This window comes from Chiloscyllium plagiosum, chromosome 42 (assembly GCF_004010195.1).
Source record: "Chiloscyllium plagiosum isolate BGI_BamShark_2017 chromosome 42, ASM401019v2, whole genome shotgun sequence".
NCBI lineage: Eukaryota > Metazoa > Chordata > Chondrichthyes > Orectolobiformes > Hemiscylliidae > Chiloscyllium > Chiloscyllium plagiosum.
In genome coordinates this window covers 13280096-13305884 of record NC_057751.1, presented here as the reverse complement: position 1 = coordinate 13305884, position 25789 = coordinate 13280096, and the positions used below count along the sequence as shown (strand labels likewise).

The window sequence follows — 25789 nt, the reverse complement described above, 5'->3', positions numbered from 1 at the left end:
GCGGGTCGGTGTGGACTTGTTGGGCCGAAGGGCCTGTTTCCACACTGTAATCTAATCTAACCACAAAAACAAAACTTAAATTCTGTGTAGCCAGCTTTCATTGAGTCCTGACCTGTTCACTATTGCTATCGAGATCATAACAACCTCCAAACCGAGTCAGTGACTGGCTCCAAGGGCTACCATCTAAGCATGTGGCTGATGACATCTGTGAGAAACTCCACAGTTAATGTCAAGGAAATGTATAGCCAAAGCCACAAAGCAGTCCTAAAACGAGCCCCTGGTTTGCTGTAGATAGAATTCAAGTGTCTGGAGGGATCTTCAGGCATTCTCCATATGCACGAGTAAATGTTCACCCAATGTAGTGATCTGCATTTTATTGTATAATATAGCACACCATTGAGAACACAAGCTGCAGGAGGAGGAAGGTCATGACTGCTATACATATATAAGAGAAGGAGGAGAAAGAGAACGGAGAAGGAACTTAATGTGGTTACACCTGTGCTTTCAGTGGAGATGCTTCCCTTCAGTGGAAGTGTTACTGAGCTGTTTGTGGCCCATATCCTCTAATTTTTTTAGACCAATGAAGACCTGAGCAAAGACTGCCCCATCTGAACTTGCCAATCAAAACAAGAGGCAGCATGTGGGCTGAGGGTTAGGAGAAATGGTGGTGAGACAGGGTGTCAGGGAAGAAGTAGGAATGGGAGACCTTTGAACAAAGATCCTATTTCCATATGTCCTGTCTCTATCCTTTCTCTCAGAAACTAGATAAAACTGAATATCAGTGGCAGTATGAAAGTGCATTGAGAGAGGGGAATGGGTGGAATTAACAAACTATGTCAAGGCTAAGAAGCTTTGTTCAGGAGAATGCAGGAAAATTTCAAGTTTAATTGGCACTTGAATACCATATTCACTCCAGTTGAATTTGGGGAACGCAGAAATGAGGTGCTCATGCTGTGACTTTATTGTCAAGTCATAGCAAAATCCACTCAAGAACTTTCAGCATGAGCCTTCCCCACTGTAATAAGTCTAATTTCTTAAGGATCTTATTGATTTTCACTTGTTATGACTCTATTTAAGATTATTGCTTTCAATGTCATTGATCCTTCTAAAAACCATACCAGAGTTCAGAATGATCTGACTAACAGTTGGACAGAACCGATATGTCTATTCGGTTTCTTTGTTCCGGTTCAATCAGTTTTAGACAAAAATTCCATCATGCACAGCACACCTTTTCTTCTATGAAAGTATGAACTTTGGAAAGAAACTAGAAGACAAGCTAAGCACTGATAACAAAAGCTTCTATATGTATATAAAAAGGAAGAGAATAGTGAAAGTAAATGTTGGCCATTTAAAAGATGAAAATGTTGAGGAAATGACAGAGGCACTAAGGCTGTATTTTCTCTCTATTTTCACAGTGTTAACATAGTTTCTTCCCAAAAGCTGCAGTTACTTGGTGAGATTTCTTTGACTCGGGATCAAGTGTTAAGTAAACTGATAGGATTAAAATAAGTCCCCAGGGCCTTATGGTCTGCAGAGATAGGTGATGCATTAGTTACAATATTCTAAAATTTCCTGGATTCTGGGAAGATACTGGTGGATTGGAGATGTGCTAATGTGACACCCTTATTCAGAAAAGGAGATAGGCAAAAAGTGGGAAACTATAGACCAGTTAGTTTGACCTCTATAGTGGGGAAGTTGCTGGAGTCGACCATAACAGAGGAGATAACTGAACAATTGGTAAAACAAAGCTCAGTTTACAAATGGGCAATTCATACTTGACAAACTTGCTGAACTTCATAGAGGATGCAAGTGTACATGGTATATCTGGACTTCCAGAAGGCATTTGACAAGGTGTCACATGAAAGACTGATCCACAAGATTAAATCCCAGGGATCTAAGTGTAGAGTATTGACTTGGATAAAGGATTGGCTGACTGACAGAAAGCAGAGGTTCAGGATAAATGGGTCCTTTTCTTGATGATGAACTGTAGCTAGTAGGATGTCGCAGGGTTCAGGTCTTGGACTTCAACTATTTTCATTCATATGAATGATTGATTTGCAAGGAGGTGCAGAGTGTAACAGAGCAAAATTAGCAGATGATCATAAACTAAGTGGGAAAACATGTTTTGATAGGAGGTTAAGGTTAGGAGAATGGGCCAAAATCTGGCAGATGGAGTTTAATGTGGATAATTGCGAGGTTGTCCATTTTGGCTGGAAAAATAGCAATGCAAATTATTATTTTTATGGGAAGTAAATTCAAATTGTGCCAATGCATAGGGATCTGTGCAAATATCACAAAGTAGGTATGCAGGTACAGCATATAACAAGAAACGGAAATGGAATTCTGGCATTTACTGCAAAAGGAGTGGGTTATCAAAGTAAAGTGTTGAAATGAATTGAATTTATTGTCACGTACACTGAGGCACAGTGAAAAGCTTTATCTTGTGAGCAATACAGACAGATCACATAGTTAAATAGTGTAGATGAGTAAATGATAGGTAAACAGTGGCAAAAGTCAAAACACAGGTACAGGTGAATGCTAAGAATTTGAGAGTTCATTCAGTATTCTAACAACAGGAAGGTAGAAACTGTTATGAAACCGGCTGGTGTATATGTTCAGGCTTCTGTACCTACTCCCTGATGGTAGAGATTGTAGAAAAGCATTGCCAGGGTGGGATGGATCTTTGAGAATGCTGGCGGCCTTTCCTTGACAGCGGGCCAGGTAGGTGGATTCTACTGATGGGAGGTTGGCCTTTGTGATTGTCCGGGCCGAGTTCACCACTCTCTGTAACTGTCTCTGATCTTGAATGGTACAGTTGCCAGACCAGGTAGTGATACATCCAGACAGAATGTTCTCAATGGCGCACCTATTAAAGTTGGCAAGGGTATTTGCTGTCATGCCACATTTCCTCAGCTGCCTGAGGAGGAAGACATGTCGTTGGGCCTTTGTAACCAGTGAGTCCACATGAAGAGTCCAAGAAAGCTTGTTGTTGTTGAGGAGCTTGGCGCACTCTACTCGTTCCACCTCTGTGCTGTTAATGTGTTGGTGGTGGAGGGGGGAGCATGAGTAAATCCTGCCAAAAGTCAATAATGAGTTCCTTGGTTTTACTGGCATTGAAAACTAGGTTGTTCTCAGTGTATCATTTTTCCAGGTCTTCCAGATCCCGTCTGCAGTCAGTTTTGTCGCCATCTGAGATTCAATCGACTATGGTGGTGTCATCAGCAAACTTGTAAAAGGCATTAGTCTGGTATTTGGCTACGCAGTCATGGGTATACAATGAGTACAATAGGGGGCTGAGAACACACCCGGGGGGGGGGGCGGGGCTCCAGTGTTGAGTGTTAGTAACGGTGAAATATTGTCCCCAATCTTCACTGATTGAGGCCTGTGTGTCAGGAAACTGAGGATCCACTTGCAGAGAGTGGGGCTTAGTCCAAGTTTAGTAATCAGTCTCAAGGAGAAAGTAGTCCACGAGTAGGATTCTTACATAGCTGTACTTGGTGTTAAGATGTTATAGAGAGGAGTGAAGGGCAAGTGATATGGCATCTGACGTGTATCTGTTGGTCCGATAGGCAAATTGGAGTAGGTCAAGTGTAGTGGGGACACTGGAGTTGATTAATGCCATTACCAGCTTTTCAAAGCACTTCATGACCACTGAGGTTAGGGCCACTGGGCGGCAGTCATTGAGATATGCTGCATGAGCCTTCTTGGGCATAGGGATGATGTTGGCTGCCTTGAAACAGGCTGGGACAGTGGTCTGCTGCAGGAAGAGGTTGAAGATGTTTGAGAAGACCTCTGCCAGTTGACCTGTGCATGCTGTCTGGTCCCATCCTTGAATTCATACGAAGAAAAACTGATCTGACCTCTGATGCAGTGACTGTTGGGATAGGTTCATCAGGACTTGTTGGAATAGGTGTTACCTCTCTGCCGAAATTCTGCTCAAAGTGAGCATAGAAGCATTGAGATGATCTGGGAGCAATGTGTCATTGTCTGCTATCTTGCACTGTCTCTGTTTAGAGTCTGTGATGTCATTCAGTCCTTGCCATAGTCGCCTGGTGTCTGCCTGGGTGTCGAGTTTGGATCAGTATTGGTCCTTGGCTGTCTTAATGGCTCTGCGAAGGTCATACTTGGATTCCTTAAATTTGAGTGTGTCTCCTGATCTGAAGGCCTCGCATCTGGTTTTTAGCAGATTTTGTATGTCCTGATTCATCCAGGGTTTCCTGTTGGGGAAAACCCAGATTGACTTCCTCAGTATGCAGTCCTCAACATACTTGCTGATATAAAGTCTGTGACGGTGGTGGCTTACTCATCCAAGGTGCCTGCATAGTGTTTGAACATGGCCCAATCAGCCGATTCCAGACAGCACTGGAGTTGATCCTCTGCCTCCTCTGACCAGCGCTGGGCCTGTATCCACGAGGGGTGTCTCCTGCTTGAGCTTTTGCCTGTAAGCCGGGAGAAGAAATATGGCATTGTGGTCGAAGTTTCCAAAATGAGGACGAAATATTCCTGAAATGTTGTTACAGTTATAGAAAGCATTGGTGAGACCACACCTGGAGTGTTGTGTCCAATTTAGGTCTCCTTACTTGAGGAAGGGTGTGGTGACACTGGAGGCAGTTCAGGTGAAGTACACCAATTTGATTCCAGGGATGAAAAGGCAGTTGTACGAGGAGAGGTTAATTAGCTTGGGCTCGTACTCATTGGACTTCAGAACAATGAGGGGTGAATCTGATTGAGGCAAATAAAATACTAAAGGGTGGATAAGGTGAATAGATGTTACCTCTTGTGGAACATTTTTGAATTAGAGGTGTAAAATAGAGAGTGAGAGGAGGTGGGTTCAAAGCTGAGGTGAGGAGGAACTACTTCTCTCAAAGGGTTGTGAATCTGTGGAAGTGCTGTGGAGGCAGAATCAATCAAAAGACTCAAGAAAGAGACCGATATGTTTTTGATGAAAAGCAGGTAAAGGGCTGTGCGCAGCAGACAGGAAAGTGGAGTTGATGCCAGGAGAAATTCAGTCATGATCATGTCAAATCGGGGCTCAAAGAACTGAATTGCCGACTGCTCCTAATTCTTATTTTTCTTCTCACACACTGGACAAATCAACCAGTCAGTGCTTCATCACCAGAGTCAGAAGAAAATTGCAAGTCATTTAGTGTCTTTGCTGATTTCAGAGTAAACGGAATGAATTATATCAAAAATTGAATGTTAACTTTGTTAGGCTTTCATTGTCTTGTATGCATGTCAACACAGAGAATGCAAAAGAGAAACAAATTGGGAAATATCAAAATAAAGCCAATAAGTTGGGAGCAACATCCGGCACTATAGGTTGAAACAATTTATGCATTGAAATTTTTAACACAAATAGAAGTTATATTTAGACCCAGAGTGGCTGAGGTAATCAGAAAAAAAATTAGAAGAAACCTGCAAGTCTCCGAGGGAATTGCAGGATTAGAAATGTAATAAAAATCATCCAGAAAGCGTGTAACAATGATAAATGATATGATTTAATTTCAGTTTATTTTATGATACATTAGGTAAGTTTAGGTCTTAGCATGTTTGTTACTGGTATTCCTTATTCTATGAAATATTGCCAGTGAAACAGAGTCACACACATTCTATGAAAGATGTTGCTTTTTTGTTTAAAGTATTCTCCACTTTCAGAGAAAAATAATTATATTTTCACCAGATACTTATTTGACTATTTTTTAAAAACAAGAATTTAGAAGTCCTCAAGTAGGTTCTCCCTCATTAATTACAGGGGATGTCCCAAATGCATTTCAGAAGGGCTCCATTGCAAGCAGCAGGGTACTCAAATTCAGACAAGCCTGAGGGCGATACTGGAGCTGCCTGACCTTGAGAAATCTGCTACAGGTTGGAGAATTTGTATTCCCAGTAGTATAGTATCCCAGGTTGGCACTACAATTGACATGTTTCAAAAAAAAAAGAAAATCATGGTAAGAGCATAATTTTCTTGTATGAAAAGGAGTACTTCAAACAAAAAAGGATTTCTTTCTTTTTTCTAGTGCTTTCAGTCCTTTAGAAATACTCACCAAAGAAATGTTTCACTAATTATCTATAGATAATAAGAAGAGCGAATGAAGAAGAAAAGGTCCTCTGCCTTGTACGTGAGCGTGCTGGTCATCACTGTCAGAATGCTGTTGTTATTATCCTTATACTTGCATGGGAAGGCATTCCTCGAGCTTTTGGGGACAAGCTGTATGATGAACTCACAGAGACTTTAACAAAGTATGGGAATCCTACATGTCGCCGGTGTGGATTGAATGATGAGTAAGTTTATTTATTTAGCTTTATTTACTTTAAGAGCCTCTCATTAGTCCTTAATTTTAGTTAAATATTTCAAATGAAGAAACTCTTCCATTAGCCTTTTGGAACTATTTTGTTCTTTTAACCAAATTCACCAAAGATCCTCAGACAGCACCTTCCAAACTCTCAACCACTTCCATATAGAAGGGCGAGGGCAGCAGTTATTTGGGATCACCACCATCTTCAAGTTACCCTCCAACCACTCACCATCTGACTTGGAAAATGAATTGCTGTTTCTTCACTGTTGCTGGGTCAAAATCCTAGAATTGCCTCCCCAATAGCATTCTGGGACAACACACAGCAGATGGACTTAAGTGGTTCAAGAAGGCATCCCACAAGAGAATACATGAAAAAAACCCTGTTACAATGAAACTGCTGACCATTTAATTGACCTTCATGACCACACATTAGCTGATATTGCAAATGATTCCTTTTTTTTAACCACTGACTTGTCCTTTTCAAAGCTATCATCACCCCTTACTCAAAACACCTATCATTTGCTTGTCTGATCTTGCTAGATGTCTTCCAATCTCCAAACTTCCTTTCTTCACCAAAATCCATTGATGTGTTCCCATCTCTAAAGTTACAACCCAGAGTTTTCTGCAACTGCATAAATTAATCCTTCTGATTATATTGTTGCCATTGCAACAGCATCAAATCAACCAGAGCTAATAACATCCTTTGCAGTTGCACTTGTAATGTATTACCATTTCTTATTCTCGGTGACCACATTGTCGCAAATGACATACTTAACCAGACAATTCTCCTTCAGTGATTTTCTTCCATTGACCATTTCAATTGCAATGGTCTCAGTTGCACTCTTCCTAATCTGACTACTTAATATGACATCTTCCCCTAAAGAAGGAATGTGGAGCAAACTCTCCAATCAGCAGATGAGACCTACTGTCGCCTGAATTAAATTCCACACAAGGTGTTACTGCACATGAAGGTTGACATATATAAGTACATGTCCTTGTTGCAAGTCCCTTATTTGCTAACCAGAAAGTGTTCAGAGGCACATCAGAGAGGAGCATTCTTTCAGTTATTTCTTTCTTTATTTCTGTAGAATGAGATCTTATAGAATCTTCGGTCCTGAGAATATTTCCAAATTTCAGTCCCATGAATCCCACTGGGGCGGCATGGTGGCTCAGTGGTTAGCACTGCAGCCTAACAGCACCAAGGAAACAGGTTCGATTCCAGCCTTGGGCAACTGTCTGTGTGGAGTTTGCACATTCTCCCCGTGTCTGCGTGAGTTTCCTCCGGGTGCTCCGGTTTCCTCCCACAGTCCAAAGGTATGCAGATCAGGTGGATTGGCCATGCTAAATTGTCCATAGTGTTTGGTGCATTAGTCAGAGGGAAATGGGTCTGGGTGAGTTGCTCTTCGGAGGATCGGTGTGGACTTGTTGGGCCGAAGGGCCTGTTTCCACACTGTAGGGAATCTAATCTGTATGGAATCTAATTTCTAATTTTTTGAAAAACTAATTTTGTTTCATTCCTCATTCTCATTAATTCCCTGGGATCTTCCATCTTCTTCCGTGAATGTAATTAAAAAATAATTATTTCACATCATTATAAATTCTCCTGTTTCTGCCTTTATTGGGTCCACATTTGTATTTCCTAATGCTTTCCTTTATATATACCTATTGAAGCTTTTACATTCATTTTTATGCTTCTTGTCCATTTACATTGATATTTTGTTATCCTTTTTCTTTCAGTTTCTTGGTCCTCCTTCATTGAATGTTAAAATGTTCCCAATACTCAGACTTAGCACTGTCCTTTCTCTTTATAGACCTCCTTTGATTTAACATAATCTTCTACTTCCTTTGTTAGCCACAGTTAACCAAGCTTTTCCTGTTAGGATTTTGTGCCTTAAAGGAATGTTTTTTTTTATAAAATACAGATCACTTCATCACAGACGAACAATTGCCATTTACCATCATATCTTTTCATGTATTTTCTGAATTCATGACAATCAAATTGCTCCTCATTCCTTCAGAGTTACCTTTGTTTAGATTTCAGACCCGAGTTCAAATTAAACTACGTTATATGAAAACTTAATGGAAAGTTCTATCATGTTAAAGGTAACTCTTCACTAACTTTTACAACAAGATTATTAATTAATCTCTTCTTATCATACAATACCAGATCTAAAATAGCTAGCTCTGCAGTTACTTCCTCAGTATACTGGTCTCGAAAACCACTTTGTATACTTTTTCAATTCATTCACGGGATGTGGATGTTGCTGACTTGGCCAGCATTTTTTGCACAATGGGCTGTTAAGAGTCAACCACATTGTTACGGGTCTGGAGTTAAAAGTAGGCCAGAGCAGGTAAGAACAGCTTTGATGCCATTACAATGGCAAAAATCTGATGAGAGAGATTAATAGAACATGGAACAGTACAGCACAGAACAGGCCCTTCAGCCCACGATGCTGTGCCGACCACTGATCCTCATGTATGCACCCTCAAATTTCTGTGACCATATGCATGTCCAGTAGTCTCTTAAATGTCCCCAATGACATTGCTTCCACAACTGCTGCTGGCAACGCATTCCATGCTCTCACAACTGTGTAAAGAACCCGCCTCTGACATCCCCTCTATACTTTGCTCCAACCAGCTTAAAACTATTTTGCTTCTCAAGACTTTCTGTTCTTCAATCCACTTTCTCCAGATTCTTTTCACTTCTTTGCAAGAGGAACAGGGTGATTGGTACACTAATTACAAAGTATAATCATAGAATCCCTACAGCGGGAAAGCAGGCCCTTCAGCCAATCAAATCCACATCAACCCTCCAAAGAGTAACCCCACCCCAGACCCATTCTCCTACCCTATTACTCTACATTTACACCTGACTAATGCACTTCCCTGAACAATATGGGCAATTTAGCTTGGCCCATTCACCAAACCTGCACATCTTTGGATTGTGGGAGGAAAGCAGAGCACCTGGAGGAAACCCCATGCAGACACTGGGAAAATGTGAAAACTTCACAGAGAGTGTCGCACAAGGGTGGAATCGAACCCGGGTCCCTGGTGCTGTGAGACAACAGTGGTAACCACTGAACCAACATGCCATTGCTTGTCTCTTAGTGGGAGCAAATTATTGCAGGTGCTGGAATTTGTACTGAAAACAAAAAACTCTGGAGATCCCAGCGGGCCAGGCAGCATCCATGGAGAGAAAAAGCAAGCCAAAGTTCCGAGTCTAGATGACTCCTCATCAGAGCTGACATAGTGTCGAGGGGGTAGCATTGATGCAATAGTGAGGGGACGTACAGTAATGGAGTGCTGGGGGAACAAAGGATGTTGATAGTTCAATTAAGTGATCGGAATGTGAGAATGGCAGAACAATGGTGTGTCTAACTGCAAATCTGGAAAGAATAGACAGTCCCACGAAGGTGAGGGGAGGGGAGAGAGGATATGGTGATTTAGAATATAACAAGCAAAGTTAGAAGAAAGGGAAGGAATGGGAGTGGGTTCACAATTTGAAGATGTTGAACTCAATATAACTCAATTAAATCCAGAAGGTTGTAAAGTTCCGCGACTGGAAATGAGATGTTGTACCTCCAGTTTGCACTGTGATTTACTGGAGCACTGCAGCATGCTATAGGACAGTGGGCATATGAGCAGGGCGTTGTGTTACAGTGAAGGTTGGGAACATGCTTGCGTACAGACTGGAGGTGTTCTGTAAAGCAGTCACCCAGTTTGCATTTGGTTTCTCGGATGTAGAATAGGCCACATTGGGACGAGGTATAGGTGAAATGCTGCTTCACCTGGAAAGACTGTTTAGGCCCTTGGATGGTGAGCAGGAAGCAGGTAAAGGGCTGGTGTTGCATCTTCTGTGGTTACATGGGAAGTGGTGGGGGTTGGGGGGGGGGAGGTGTTAATGATTGAGGAACATACTTGGGTGTCCCAGAGGGAACAATGCAGACATGGAGAGTGAAGGCAAGGTATGTTTGGTGATGGTGTTCTGCTAGCACTCTGATGAGTCATTTAGACCTGAAATATTAGCCCGCTCTCTCTCCATGGATGCCGCCCAGCCGGCTGTGATCCCCAGCATTTTCCATTCTCAGTAAAGTCTCGTACTTAATGATTAAAGGCAATCGAAACTATTCCAGCATCCCATTTACTTAGCTTCTTTACCGTAAGGCACCCAGTAACCTTGCAACATTGGTAAACTGGAACCAGCAGTCATAGAGCACAGGAACAGGCCCTTTGGCCTACAATGTCTGCTCCATGATGCTGTTTTAAACTAATCCAATCTGCCTGCTCATGGTCTGTATCCCTCTATTCCTTGCGTGCTTAAATGTCTATCTAAATGTCTTTTAAACATTGCAATCAAATCTGATTCTATCACCTCTCCCGGCATCGTATTAAAGGTTTGGACACTCTGGAGGCAGGAAACATGTTTCCGCTGATGGGTGAGTACCGAACCAGAAGACACAGCTTAAAAATATGGGGTAGACCATTTCGGACAGAGATGAGGAGAAACGTCTTCACCCAGAGAGTGGTGCTTGTGTGGAATGCTCTGCCCCAGAGGGCAGGGAGGCCCAGTCTCTGGATTCATTTAAGGAAGAGTTGGATAGAGCTCTCAAGGATAGTGGAATCAAGGAGATAAGGCAGGAACAGGATACTGGTTAAGGATGATCAGCCATGATCATATTGAATGGTGATGCAGGCTCGAAGGGCAGAATGGCCTACTTCTGCACCTATTGTCTATTGTATTCCATAGAGTGACAGAGATGTAAAGCACGGAAACAGACCCTTCGGTCAAATCCGTCCATGCCAACCAGTTAACCCAACCCAAACTAGTCCCACCTGCCAGCACCCAGCCCATATCCCTCCAAACCCTTCGTATTCATATACCCATCCAGATGCCTCTTAAATGTTGCAATTGTACCAGCCTCCACCACTTCCTCTGGCAGCTCATTCCATACACGCACCACCCTCTGTGTGAAAATGTTGCCCCTTTGGTCCCTTTTATACCTTTCCCCTCTCACCCTAAACCTATGCCGTCTAGTTCTGGACTGCCCCAACCCAGGGAAAAGACTTTATCTATCTATTTATCCTATCCATGCCCCTCATAATTTTGAAAACCTCAATAAGGTCACCGCTCAGCCTCCGATGCTCCAGGGAAAACAGCCCCAGCCCATTCAGCCTCTCCCTATAACTCAAATCGTCCAACCCTGGCAACATTCTTGTAAATCCTTTCTGAATCCTTCAAGTTTCACAATATCTTTCTGATAGGAAGGAGACCAGAATTGCACGCAGTATTCCAACAGTGGCCTAACCAATGTCCTGTACAGCCGCAACATGACCTCCCAACTCCTGTACTCAATACTCTGACCAATAAAGGAAATCAAACCAATAGCCGCATTCACTCTCTTATCTATCTGCAACTTTCCTTTCAAGGAGCTATGAACCTGCACTCCAAGGTCTCTCTGTTCAGCAACGCTCCCTAGGACCTTACCATTAAGTGTATAAGCCCTGCTAAGATTTGCTTTCCCAAAATGCAGCACCTCGCATTTATCTGAATTAAACTCCATCTGCCACTTCTCAGCCCATTGACCCATCTGATCAAGATCCTGTTGTAATCTGAGGTAACCTTCTTTGCTGTCCACGCCATTTCCAATTTTGGTGTCATCTGCAAACTTACTAATGCTATCTCTTATGCTTACATCCAAACCATTTATATAAATAATAAAAAGTAGAGGACTCAGCACCGATCCTTGTGGCACTCCACTGGTCACAGGCCTCCAGTCTGAAAAACAACCCTCCATCACCACCCTTTGTCTTCTATCTTTGAGCCAGTGCTGTATCCAGTTGGCTAGTTCTCTCTCTATTCCGTGCGATCTACCTTGCTAAGCAGTCTCCCATGGGGAACCTTGTCGAACGCCTTACTGAAGTCCATATAGATCACATCTACTGCTCTGCCCTCATCAATCCTCTTTGTTACTTTTTAGATTAGATTAGATTCCCTATAGTGTCGAAACATGCCCTTCGGCCCAACTAGTCCACACCAAGCCTCCAAAAAGTAACCCACCGAGACCTATTTCCCTCTGACTAACATACCTAACACTATGGGCAATTTAACATGGCCAATTCACCTGATCTGCACATCTTTGGACTGTGGGAGGAAACCGGAGCACCCGGAGGAAACCCACGCAGACACAAGGAGACTGTCTGTGTGGAGTTTGCACAGTCTCCAGAGGCTGGAATCAAATCTGGGACCCTGGCGCTGTGAGGCAGCAGTGCTAACCACTGTGCTATCGTGCAGCCCCTCTTCAAAAAATTTAATCAAATTTGTGAGACATGATTTCCTACGCACAAAGCCGTGTTGATTACCCCTAATCACTCCTTGCCTTTCCAAATACATGTACATCCTCTCCCTCCGGATTCCCTCCAACAACTTGCCCACCACCAACATCAGGCTCACTGATCTATAGTTCCCTGGCTTGTCCTTACTACCCTTCTTAAACAGTGGCACCACGTTGGCCAGCCTTCTGTCTTCCGGCACCTCGCCTCTGACTATCGATGATTCAAATATCTCAGCAAGAGGCCCAGCAATCACTTCTCTAGCTTCCCACAGAGGTCGAGGATACACCTGATCAGGTCCTGGGGATTTATCCACTTTTATGCGTTTCAAGACATCCAGCACTTCCTCCTCTGTAATATGGACATTTTTCAAGATGTCACCATCTATTTCGCGATATTCTATATCTTGTATGTTCTTTTCCACAGTAAATACTGATGCAAAATACTCGTTTAGTATCTCCCCCAATTTCTGCGGCTCCACACACAGGCCGCCTTGCCCCTCTCTTTGAGGGGCCCCTATTCTCTCCCTAGTTACCCTTTTATCCTTAATGTATTTATAAAGGATTCTCCTTAATTCTATTTGCCAAAGCTAGCTCATGTCCTCTTTTTGCCCTCCTGATTTCCCTCTTAAGTATACTCCTACTGCTTTTATACTCTTCTAAGGATTCACTCGATCTATCTTGTCCATACCTGACATATGCTTCCTTCTTTTTCTTAACCAAACCCTCAATTTCTTTAGTCATCCAGCATTCCCTATGCCTACAAGCCTTTCCTTTCACCCTAACAGGAATATACTTTCTCTGGATTCTCGTTATCTCATTTCTGAACGCTTCCCATTTTCCAGCCGTGTCTTTACCTGCAAAATCTGCCCCCAATCAGCTTTTGAAAGTTCTTGCCTAATACCGTCAACATCTACCATCCTCTGTGCGAAAAACTTTCCATGCACATCTCCTTAAACATTCCCCTTCTCAACTTAAACCTACGCTCCCTAGTATTTGACATTTCCACCTGGGAAGAAAATACATCCTATCCATGCCTCACTAAATTTTATATACTTCTATGAAGTCACCCCCTCAGCTTACAATGTTCTAGTGAAAATAATCCAAGTTTGCCCAACCTCTCCTTCTCACGAAAAACTTCAAACTGGGAAGCATCCTGTTAAATCTCTTCGCACGTTCTCCAAAACATCCACATTCTTCTTATTATGTGATGATCAGAGCTGTACATAATTCTCCAAATATGACCTAACTACATTTATACAGCTGAAACAATGACATGGCAACTTTTGCACTCAGTGCCCTGACTGATGAAGGCAAGCATGCCATACACCTTCTTTACCACTCTTTTCACTTGTGTTGCCACTTCCAGGAACCTATGTACTTGCACTCCAAGATCCCTCTGTATCTCAAAGCACCTATGTACTGTATACTTATCTTTTGCATTACATCACACTTAATTGGATTAAACTCCATCTGACACTTCTCCAATCCAGCCTTTCTATATCCTGCTGTACCTTTGGTAGACAAGCAGGAGGCTGGAAAAACACAACAAGCCAGGCAGCATCAGGAGGTGGAGAAGTTAACATTTCAGGTATAACCCTTCTTCAGGACTGGGGTTGAGGGTGAGGGGAGCTACAGATAGAGGTGAGGGGCAGGGTTTTGGGTGGGGAGAGGTGCGAAGTGATGAGGTGGTGATAGGTGAGACACAGGTATAGGATACAGCCTGGTTGGTCGATGGGAGGAATGAGTCCAGTTGGTAGCTGGAAGGAAGGATCGGTCAGAGGAATGGAAGGGAGGGGGAGTGGCTGGAAAGAGAGTCGGGGAATGGAAGGGAGGTTATTTGAAATTGGAGAACTCAATGTTGGGTCCTCCAGGCTGTAGGCCGCCTAGGTGGAACATGAGGTGTTGTTCCTCCAATCTGCAGTCTGATTCATTGAAGCAGAAGAGGAAGCCAAGAATGGTCATGTCAGAAAGGGAGTGGAAAGGGGAGTTAAAATGGGAAGGGACTGGGAGGTCAGGTCGGCCCTGACAGAGATGAGGAGAAACTTCTTCACCCAGAGAGTGGTGGCTGTGTGGAATGCTCTGCCCCAGAGGGCAGTGGAGGCCCAGTCTCTGGATTCATTTAAGAAAGAGTTGGATAGAGCTCTCAAAGATAGTGGAATCAAGGTTATGGAGATAAGGCAGGAAGAGGATACTGATTCGGAATGATCAGCCATGATCATATTGAATGGCGGTGCAGGCTAGAAGGGCTGAATGGCCTACTCCTGCACCTATTGTCTATTGTCGGGTCCGGTTGTCATGCTCGGTAAAACATGCTCTTAGTTTATGTTGGGTCTCCCTGATGTAGAGAAGACCACATTGGGAGCACTAGATATAGTAAACTAGGTTGGAGGAGAGGCAGGTGAACTTGTGTCTCACCTGGCAGGACTGTTTGGGACCCTGGATGGAAGTGAGGGGAGAGGAAGATGTTCTTGGTAGTGGGTTCTAGTTGGAGTTAACAGACGTGTTTAAGAATGATGCATTGGTTGCAGAGACTGGTGGGTGGAAGGTGAGAACAAGGGGGACCCTACCTTTATTGTGTTGGGGGGGGTGGGGGGGGGGGGTGGGATGGGGATGAGGCTTTAGAGCATGAAGCAGGGAACGGAGGAAGAGCGATGTGGGGCTTTTGGATGACGGGGGAGCTAAAGCATGTTGTTCAAAATAGATGGACATCTAGGTTGCTTGGGAGTGGAACGTCTCCTCGTCTGAGCAGATGCATTTGGAAGGAATTGGGAAAATGGAATTGAGTTCTTGAAGGATACTGGATGGTAGGAGGTGTAGTCCAGGTAGATATGGGAGTCTGTGGGTTTATAGTAAACATTGCCTGTAGACTGTCACTGGAGATGGAAATGAAGAAGTCAAGAAAGGGGAGGGAGACGTCCGAGATAGACCATGTGAATTTAAGGGTGTGGTAGAAGTTGCAGGTGAAGTCGATTAACTGCTTCAGTTCGGCCCAGGTGCAGGATGCAGCACTGATGCAGTCATAGATGTAACAGCGAAGAGTTAGGGCACAGTTTCTGTGTAGGTACTGAAGAGGGACTGTATGACGTAGCTGACAAAGAGTAGCGAGGGTCCATCCGAGTGCCCATGACCATCCCCTGGATTTGGAGGAAATGGGATGACTTGAAGGAATTGAGGGTGAGGACGAGTTCGGCGAGGTGAGGGAGGGTATTGGTGGAGGGGGACTGGCTGGGTCTGTTTGAGATGAAGAAGCTGAGGGCCTGAAGGCTGTCCTTGTGGGGGATGGGTGCGTATATGGCCTGCACATTAATGATGGAGATAAAGCGTTGGGCCCGGGAAACTGGAAGTTACTGAAGAGGTAGAGGGCATGCTTAGTATTACGGATGTAGGTGGAAGTGTCTGGACCAAGGCGGAGAAGATGGAGTCGTGTTAGGAAGAAATGAGTTCGGTCGGGCAGGAGCAGCGGAGATTAGATTAGATTAGATTCCCTACAGTGATGGGTTAGCTGGGGTAGTTGGGCTTGTGGATTTTGGGGAGCAGGTAGAACCAGACAGTGTGGGGCTGGGGGACTATTACATTGGAGGAACTGGAGGGGACATCACCAGATGCGATTAGGTCATGGTCAGTGCGAGTAATTTTGGCTTTATGGGCTACAGTTGGGTCATGGTCAAGGGGGAGGTAGGAAGCGGTGTAAAAGTGCTGACACTCTGCCTCTTTGACATAGAGGTCAGACTACCTTTGTCAGCGGGTTTGATGGTGAAATGGGCGATTCGTGTGGAGTGGCTGTCATACGCACAATAGCTATTTGGTTGAGATATTGAAAGGTGTTTAGTGCCACTGAAGCAAACTCTTTTGTAAGTCTCACTCAACAGCAAACAGGATCAGGGACCTTGATTGATTTGCATTCTCCACACCTACACTTCGATGGAATGAGGGAACTACTGTCATTTGAAGTAAAGATTGGATCAAGAGAGGATTGGTCAGTCAGATCTTGTCAAGCTCTGACCAGCCAATCTATAGTCTCAACTTGCTTTAAATGTATAAGAACAGGGTAGTTGCAGAACTGTCATTCCTCGTACTTTCCAAAGTGATGCCATTTTCTTTTTAGATTTTGTTTTTGGTTTCACTGTTCATAATTGGCCCCAATTTTATCCCCAATTCAAATTCACAATATTGCTGGTCTTGCCAATTTTTAATAGACATTATCCATTTGCAAGTGTACAGATTCTGGAGGACGTTGTGGATCTTAGTTAAGGTGGGAACTCTTGCAAAGATGCATAGTTTGGTATTTACCTGATTGCATAGTAAACAGCAATATGGTTGGCATGTCCACTCACTCCGTCTTGATCAAAGGTCAACACCAAGCATTGGCTTGAAACATCAGAGGTGGGAATACATTAATGGATTTTGGAGAAGAAAGGAAGTTTGGTAATTAAAAGGCTTATTGTGTTCTTCCAACCTCCTGATTGTCTACTCTGGATTCCAGTATCTGCAGTTTTTTTTGTCTCCAACTGGAAGACATCAAGCAAGATCAAATGAGCAAATGATAGTGTTTTCAATAAGGAGTAATGGCAGCTTTGAAAGAGACAGAAGTTTGCTCCCCAATAGGATATTAGTGAACCAGATGTTTTTTGTGACAATTGCACATGGTTCCATCGTCATTATTAGACACTGAATTCTAGATTTCTTTTGAATTCAAATTCCACCATTTGCCAGAGCAGGATTGAAACCTGGGTTGGTGGATTAATAGTGTAGCAATAATACCACTGGGCCACCACCTCACTGTTACAGGAACTCATCCTCCACAGTAATGATATTAATTAGATTTATTCAATTTACATGTGGTTTGAAATCATTCATTAGCCTTGTTATATTGCTATGGACCAGACCAGGCCCCTCAAAAATATTTGAAGAAGGTAGCCCAGACCTTAAAGTTTTCTTATTTTAAAGGTGAGTGTAAATTGTCTGTTCCAGATGCAATGTGACTGGTCAAACTACTTGACTTTATGCAAAACACAATTTACTTAAACACTGTAATTAAAATACAACCAAAGAAAGAGGAATTTAGAATATCTTAACTCTATTGGAAAACTTCACACAATAATGGATACAGGAACTGCTACTAATTAACTGTTCCAATATAGTCACAACTCATAAACACTCCCTTTGGCACAAAAAAAAATTCAGAACAGATTATCACATACAGTTCTCCCATCCAGGAGGAAACAAAAAAAAATCAAAAGAAAATTCGGAGAAAGTAGCAGCCAGTAGACATTCACTTAAGTTTCCGACTCTATTGAGACCCTCTTTCGAGGTCAAATTTTCCAAGAAGTAATCCCAGTGGCCCTGATATGAACCCCTCTCTCCTGCACGATTTCTCATGTGTCCATTCTCTCAATCTTAATATTTCTTTACTTATGACCATGTGAATAATCTTCTTTTAACCTTTTGTCTTTGGTTCCAAGATGGATTACAATCTCTTGCTGTTCATCCTCCCCCAAAACCATTTCTTGCAGTTGCTTGGTGACATCCTTGACCCTCATGTCAGGGATGCAACGTATGACCCAAGAATTGTCTCATGCAGCAAAAACAGCTGTCTGTTCACTAAATAATCATTGCTCATATTATCCTTTGACTTTCCTTCCTTCTCCCCAATCCACAATGCCCAGCTGATCCATTCATCGGGCCACAAACATAGCTCTCGACATTTCTGACAAAGAGACCATCATGTACGCCTTCACGAGTATCCAAAATGGAATGTTTGTTCCTGAGCAACAGAGACTCAGGAGACTCTGGTTTTACTTGCCTGATACTCATAGACTGTCTGGTGGTCAGCCATTCCATTTTAGCCTTCATGTTCTTAACCTGCAGTATGACTGGCTTCTTAAACTTGCTATTCATGGAGTTCTCACCTTCGTGGATACACCATAGCCATGTCAACGATCGCTCGACTTCTAAAGCCTCGAGTTCAAATTTCTGTCCATGGTCATTTAGGCCATGTGAACATTATGATTTAGACCAGACCAAACCAACCTCAAAACATATCAAGGAGATAGCATAGACCCGAACATTTATCTTGTTTAAAGGCAAGTGCTTTTCACATATGATTCAATTGATCAAACTACTCAGCTTTAAACAAAACACACTTTATTCTTACACAACAGTTAAAATAGAAACAAAAAAGAAGAAATGATATAATTTTAGCTCTGTTGAAATACTTAACAAAATTACTTATTATTCAACTATTACTCATCAACCATTCCAATATAACACCGCATCCCAAAGGCAAATTCAGCAAAACAGATTTCCAACACTTGCTACCTCCTCTACTTGAGGAGAAATAACACCAACAGAATGAATTTAGCAACAGAGAGACAATTAGAGCTTTTACAGCATTTCTGTATCAAGCAGCTTAAATTCTTGAAACCCTAGTTGAACCAAAGAAAGCAAAAACTAAAACCTTGGGTCTGTGTGAGCCTGACTCTATCCACTCATGCTTAATTTTAAACAAACCCAACACTATTTACTCTGTTTTTCATAGAGAAGACACCTCAGCACCAGATTTCTCTTCAAGAAAAATGGGACAGAAAAAATCTCTCCTGAAGGCACATTTTGTCACCCCTCTCCCTTTAAAATTGAGCCGTTGAGATGCGAAGATGGCCTCATTTAGTTTCACTACATAATGTATATATATTACATGCAAATATTCAATACTACAATCATTTCAGTCTGTTTCTTCTGCCACCTCCCAGCTTTCTTCATCAAAGTTGTGACAAAGTGTCAGCAATTTTGTTCTCTTATCGTGTCACACACAATTTTTGAATTGAATGGCTGTAACAATAAATTTCATCCAAACAGTCTGGTATTTTTATCCTTAACCCCTTAACATTTTTGGAAAAATTCATGATCAGCACATACAATTGTCTCAAATACATTACTGACAACATAAATGTTGAAGTATTGCAATGTGAACACAAGGTATTTTACTAAGTGCGGAATCTTTCTTTTGATGAGTATTCAACTTTTGGGAGAAATACCCGATAAGTCTTTCTATCCTCATGTCTTCTTATAAGAGTATAGGACCGACACATTTGACTTGCATCGATAGCCACCTTGAATGGCTTTGCATAGTTAGGTATTGCTAACACTGGAGCAGTGATCAACACAGCTTTCAATCTGTCAAATGCCTTCAGAGGCTCCTTTGTTCACTGAAATTATCTTCAACTTCTTCAACAGGTCAGAACTTTGGATAAAAAACCCATTCAGTCCCAGAAATTGTAGTACTTCCATCTTTGTTGATAGTATGAGAAACACCCTCTCAAGCCATCTGCCCATGTCCAATGATAAGGCCTAGGAATGTGACATGGGCTTTTGTGAACTCACTGTTAGCCTGATTTATCACTAAGCCCACCTCCTGAAGTTGATTGAATAATTCTACTAGATGCTTCAAATGTGGGATGAAGAATCACTGGATCATCTTTTACACCACACAATTGGTAATCCTGAAATAGCCTTATTGTTTAGTCTTTGAAATGTGGCTGTAACATTCTTCACACCAAATGGCATTATTTTAATTTGTAAAGTCCACTCAGTGCCATAAAAGCCAAAATTTCCTTCACTGCTTTGGACAAAAGTACCTGCCGTTATCCTCTGAGTTAGAAATATAAGTTGCTTGTCCCACCTTTGCAATACCGCTTTCCAAATGTGGAATCGGGTGCAAATCTGATTTGGTAACTACATTGACTTTGCAGTAGTCCAAACATAATCATTGTATACCATCTGGTTTCAGCATCATTACCACGTGTGTCTACCACACTGCATCTCATTTCATTTATGTCATCTCTAAGCAAGTTTTCAATCTATTTTTAAACCTGTGCCAATTTTAGACAGTTAAGCCAATAAGGATGTTGCTTAATTGGAACAACATTTACTGTGTCTACATTATGCATTATCAGTTTAGTACTTCCCAGCTTATTCCCATCTATTTCTCCATGTGATTGTAATTTTGATTTTCTTTTGGAAGGTAACTCAATAATTTATCCCAATTTTTGAGAACTTCCTCATTGTCTAATCTAACTTGAGCAGTGTCAAATTCGCTATCATCTGGATTTGGTTCTTCACTCTGAGTTATAACCAGTGACACATTCTCCTTTTGCTTTTTTTCCCTATTAAAATACTGTTTGAGTTTATTCACATGACATAATCACTATGATTTCCTTCTATTTGGCAATCTTATCAACAATTCAACTCACTGAATTTTCTTTCAATTTGATAAAGCCCATGAAGCTTTGCCTTCAAAGGTTCACTCACCCCTTGTCGTAATACTAACACTTTTGTCTCCACTTGCAAAATATACAAATTTTGGATCTCTTGTCTGCTTCCTGTTTTATCGTATGCTGTGCTACTTTTAAATGCTGTCAGCCAAATCACCGGCTCCATTTAATCTCTCTGTAAAATTTGACATCTGGTCAAAATATGTAGTCTCTGAATTCTAACTCCAATTTTTCCTTAATTAATTTCTGTGGTTCTCGCCTCATGCCCCAAAACTAATTCAAATGGACTGAATTTAGTTGATTCATAAGGTGCAACCCTAGTTGCAAAAAGTACAGATGGAATTCCTTTATCCCAATCCTCTGGATTGTCTTGACTATCGGCCCTCAATGTGATCTTCAAACTTTGATGCCACCATTCTAATGCTCTCTGTGATTCTGGATGGTACACAGTAGATTTAAATTGTTTTATTTCTAAGATACTCATGATTTTCCTGAATAATTTAAATTTAAAATTTAATTCTTGACCTGATCGATTCTCTGTGGGTAGTCTGTATCTTATAAATAAATTTGAGTAACACTTCTGCAACCCTTTTAGCCATGATACTGTGTAATGTAATGGCCTCTGGAAATTTGGTAGACACATCCATTATTGTCAACAAATACTGATTCCCACTTGTTGATTTAGGTAGGAGTCCAATGTAATTAGCTGAGATTCTTGTAAAAGCTTCCTTAAATACTAGAATGGGTATTAAGAGTGCTGGATTTATCACTGCCTAAGGTTTGTCTTTTACCTGACTTGTCCTGCAAAATTCAACCATAGCTTCATGCAGTCCTGGCCAATAAAAATGTTTTGGTATTTTTAGTTTGAGTTTTCCTTATTCCCAAATGATCTCCTACTGGTAACTCGTGCTGCTCGCAACACCACCTTTCTATAACCCATCAGCATACAACTTGAAAACCTTCTGCCTATTTTTCACATGCCTGAATATGTGATGGTCTCCATTTCCTTATCAAGACTTTTTAAAATGGTAATATTCTGGGATATTTGAGGAGAAAGTGAGGTCTGCAGATGCTGGAGATCAGAGCTGAAAATGTGTTGCTGGAGTTCGATGGATTTGACTGAGACAAGGTGGGGGGAGGGGAGATGAGGAAACTGGTGAAATCCGAGTTCATCCCTTGTGGTTGGAGGGTTCCTAGGCGGAAGACCTCATTTTATATAATGAAACACTATTCTTCTCACCTCAGATTTTTCTGGCAGTACTCCTTCTGGATTAAATATTTCCTCATCTCCCAGCATCAAAGATGGACTTGCCTCATATCTTTTAAAATCTTAATTTCTTTATCTACTCCTGGCATACATGAGTAAACCTTACCCACGCAAGTAAATTCTTTGAAGAGATTTGGCACTTTCTTCTCAACCAACCCCTGACTAGCTGTACATTCTTTTGCAGCTTTTTAATTCCTTGTGTGCTTTCCTTTACCATTTTAACAAAACCCACTGGCTTATTCAGTTTTCCCATATCCATCTTCCCAGTGCTTTTTTTAAATCACCAACATGGTGACTCATGTATCCTAATTTATTGTAATGAAAACACTTGAGCTTTTTTACTTCTGTTTCCCCCCCCCTCCCAGCCCTCAAAGGTTTCCTTTTTACCCTATGGTAAACTATCTTAAATGAGATTTCCTTTCCCTTCTCACCTTAGGATTTCCCTTTTACCCAATTCTATCCTTCACAGATTGAACTTGATGTCAGATGTCAAACTTTGATTTATGAACTAACCCATAATCATCTGCCAATTCTGCTAGTTTTAACTCTCTGCTCTTCTACTTAGAGTCATAGAGATGCATAGCACAGAAAAAACCCTTCAGTTAAATTCACCTGTGCCAACTAGATATTCTAAATTAACCTAGACCCATTTGGCAGCATTTGGCCTTATAGCCCTCCCACAGTCCAAAGATGTGCAGGTCAGGTGAATTGGCCATGCTAAATTGCCCCTAGTGTTAGGTAAAGGGTAAATGTAGGGGGTATGGGTGGGTTGCGCTTCGGGGGGGGTGGTGTGGACTTGTTGGGCCGAAGGGCCTGTTTCCACACTGTAAGTAATCTAATCTAATCTAATCTAAATCCTTCCTATTCGTATACACATCCAGATGCCTTTTAAATGTAATTATACCAGCTTCCATCACCTTCTCTGACAGCTGATTCCAAACACACACCATCCTCTGCACGAAAATGTTGTCCCTTAGGTTCCTTTTAAACCTTTCTCCTTTCACTTAAACCTATGTCCTCTAGTTTTGGACCTTGACTATTCATCCTATCCGTGCCCCTCATGATTTTATAAACTTCTATAAGGTCACCCCTCAGCCTCTGATGTTCTGGGGAAAATAGCCACAGCCTCTTCTGCCTCTCCCTCTACCTCAAGCCCACCAATCCTGGCAACATCCTTGTAAATATTTTCTGAACCCTTTCAAGTTTCACAACATCTTTCCTGTAGCAGAGAGACCAGAACTGAATGCACTGTTCAAAAAGTGGCTGAACCAATGTACAGTTGTATCAGGACTTCCCAACTCCTATCCTCAATACAGTGGTCAATAAAGGCAAGTGTACCAAAAGCCGCCTTCATTACCCTGTCCACTTGCGGCTCCACTGTTGTGAATTCTCAGTATTGAGTTGAAACTTTATTGCTGGAACAGCACAGCAGGTCAGGCAGCATCCAGGGAACAGGAGATTCGACGTTTCGGGCACAGGCCCTTCTTCAGGAATGAATTCTCAGTATGTCAGAAAGTGAATTTTTGAACCCCTCCAAAATAACAGTCACTCTAGTCATATGTCTGAACTATTTCCAGTGCCCTTATCCACCTACCAAAGTTACTTTGTTTGATCCTTTCAAACTCGGATGTGTATTTCCCAAGGTTCCCTCCGTTGATTCTGAAAATATTGGCTTCTGGCAGCAGTTCATATGCACATAAGATGGCTTTTTTTCTCCTTCTCATACTCCCCAGGTGCCTCCTTGATAGTGATGCAAGCAGCTCACCAGCTGTACCTACCAATTTTGTTTGAATCAATAATACTCACATGGCCAGTGGCAGTTTCATTTGTTTAGACATTTTCTCAAATGAAATGTAAAAGGCTTCTACTTGCTTCTTATTGAACGTTGGCAATGCTTGGACAGAAACAGATCCCCACCCTGCCTTTGGCTACAATGGGTTTGCTCTTCTTCACGATTGTCATCACTACTCCCACCTTAGACCTCTACATCTGTCATTTTAAGTTGAGTTTCACTTTTCAGTTCCAACATCTGAAGTTCAAAAGTTCTCTCTTTCTCCCTTTTTTCTCTCTATCTCTTCCTTCTCTCTCTTGATCCTGTTCTTCTACTCAGGCTATTCTTTCTTTTTATTTTTCTGCTTTCAATTATAATTTAAACTCTTCCATTTCCTTTCCATAGTCAAGCTGTTTTATGCAATTGAATTTTATCTATTTTCAATAATTGCATTTGCATTTCTGGCAATTGTAAATGCTGTCTATTGCTGCAACTACTTCCCCTTTGCTTATGACAAAGGCAACCTTAGCTCCAGCTTGTCCACCAATTCTGAAAGCTTTGCCTTGCTTATCTTTTGTAAACCACACTTCTTCTGCACCCAAGAAACTCTTGGCCACTGAAACAGCCATTATTACATAAGGACAACCTATTTAAACCATCCAAATGCAGCACCTGAAAAGAGAACACCAACATTCACTCTTCACTATTTTTGAGTCTAATAATCCTAAACCCAGCCTCCTGCAAAGGCTTTAAGCAAAAGACACTCTATTTTTGACATCAGAGTTAAAATAGAAAGAAAAAAGAAGAATTGTTACAACTTTAACTGTATTGAGATACTTAACAAAATAACATTATTTTACTATTACTCATCAACCATTCCAGGCAGCAGCCTCATATAAATGCATCCTTTGGAAAAGGAAAATTCAACAAAACATTTTTTTTCACTTACTATCTTCTCTAGTCCAGAAGAAGGAACACCAATGGAATGAATCTAATAGTAGAGACAGAATCAAGCTTTTTACAGTACCACCTTCAATTCGAAAACCTCAATTTCAACCACTGAACGCAAAAACTAAAACCTTGGGTCTGTGTGAGCATGACTTAACCCACTCACGCTCTATTTTAAACAATACCCAAAGCTACTCACTCTGTCTTCCAAGGAGCAGATACCTCGCACCAGATTTATAATGCCCCTCTTCAAGAGAAACCTGACAGAACAAATGCTTCTTAAAGGCACATTTCATGATAATTGCATTGGCTGAGCTGCCCTGTCATATCATAAACATACATGAAGACTATTTACCATAAAATGACAGATTAAAAAGTCGAGTTGCTCATTCTTTCCAATTACCTCCTCCTTCTGTACCGATAAAGGAGATAACTTGCAAGTTATGCAAAACTTATACATTGTTATACTCCAGCTGTTTACATATTTTTCTTAATGGGAATGAATTACTCTAACTATTTGCCACAGACACTTTTCGAAGGCACTCAGTGAACAATAAACTTCAACTTTGCTGTGATGTTATTGTTTTTTCACTAGAGCTTCCTTACAGTATGGAATTACAATTTTGAAAGAAACAAACCAAATACTCACGAAGCAATCCCTTACTTGTTTCCTTGTGACCTCAGAAGCTGCAGTCACTAGTGTGTGACTTTCCCTGTCATGCTACTTGAAACCTATGAAGTTCCACCGCCCTCACTAGCCACCCATTTGTTACATATTACTGTTAGTTCATTTTTTAAATCTATTTTAGATCACATCCTGCAACAAATTACCCTACTCATCAAACGTCCAACTTTACAGCCTGTGATTTGCTGCACTGTGCCAAGACCTGTTGCTTTTGTGCTGC

The 25789-nt window shown here is 41.7% G+C and overlaps 1 protein-coding gene across 7 annotated transcripts in view; it reads left to right on the top strand.

Moving 5' to 3' along the window:
* tet3 (tet methylcytosine dioxygenase 3) overlaps positions 1–25789 on the top strand; it is a 368466-nt gene that overhangs the window by 286600 nt on the left and 56077 nt on the right. For all 7 annotated transcript variants that reach the window (XM_043681513.1, XM_043681517.1, XM_043681514.1 and 4 more), the window contains one exon: positions 6074–6282. In XM_043681513.1, coding sequence (XP_043537448.1) covers positions 6074–6282 — 209 coding nt within the window. The remainder of the gene's footprint in view (positions 1–6073; positions 6283–25789) is intronic.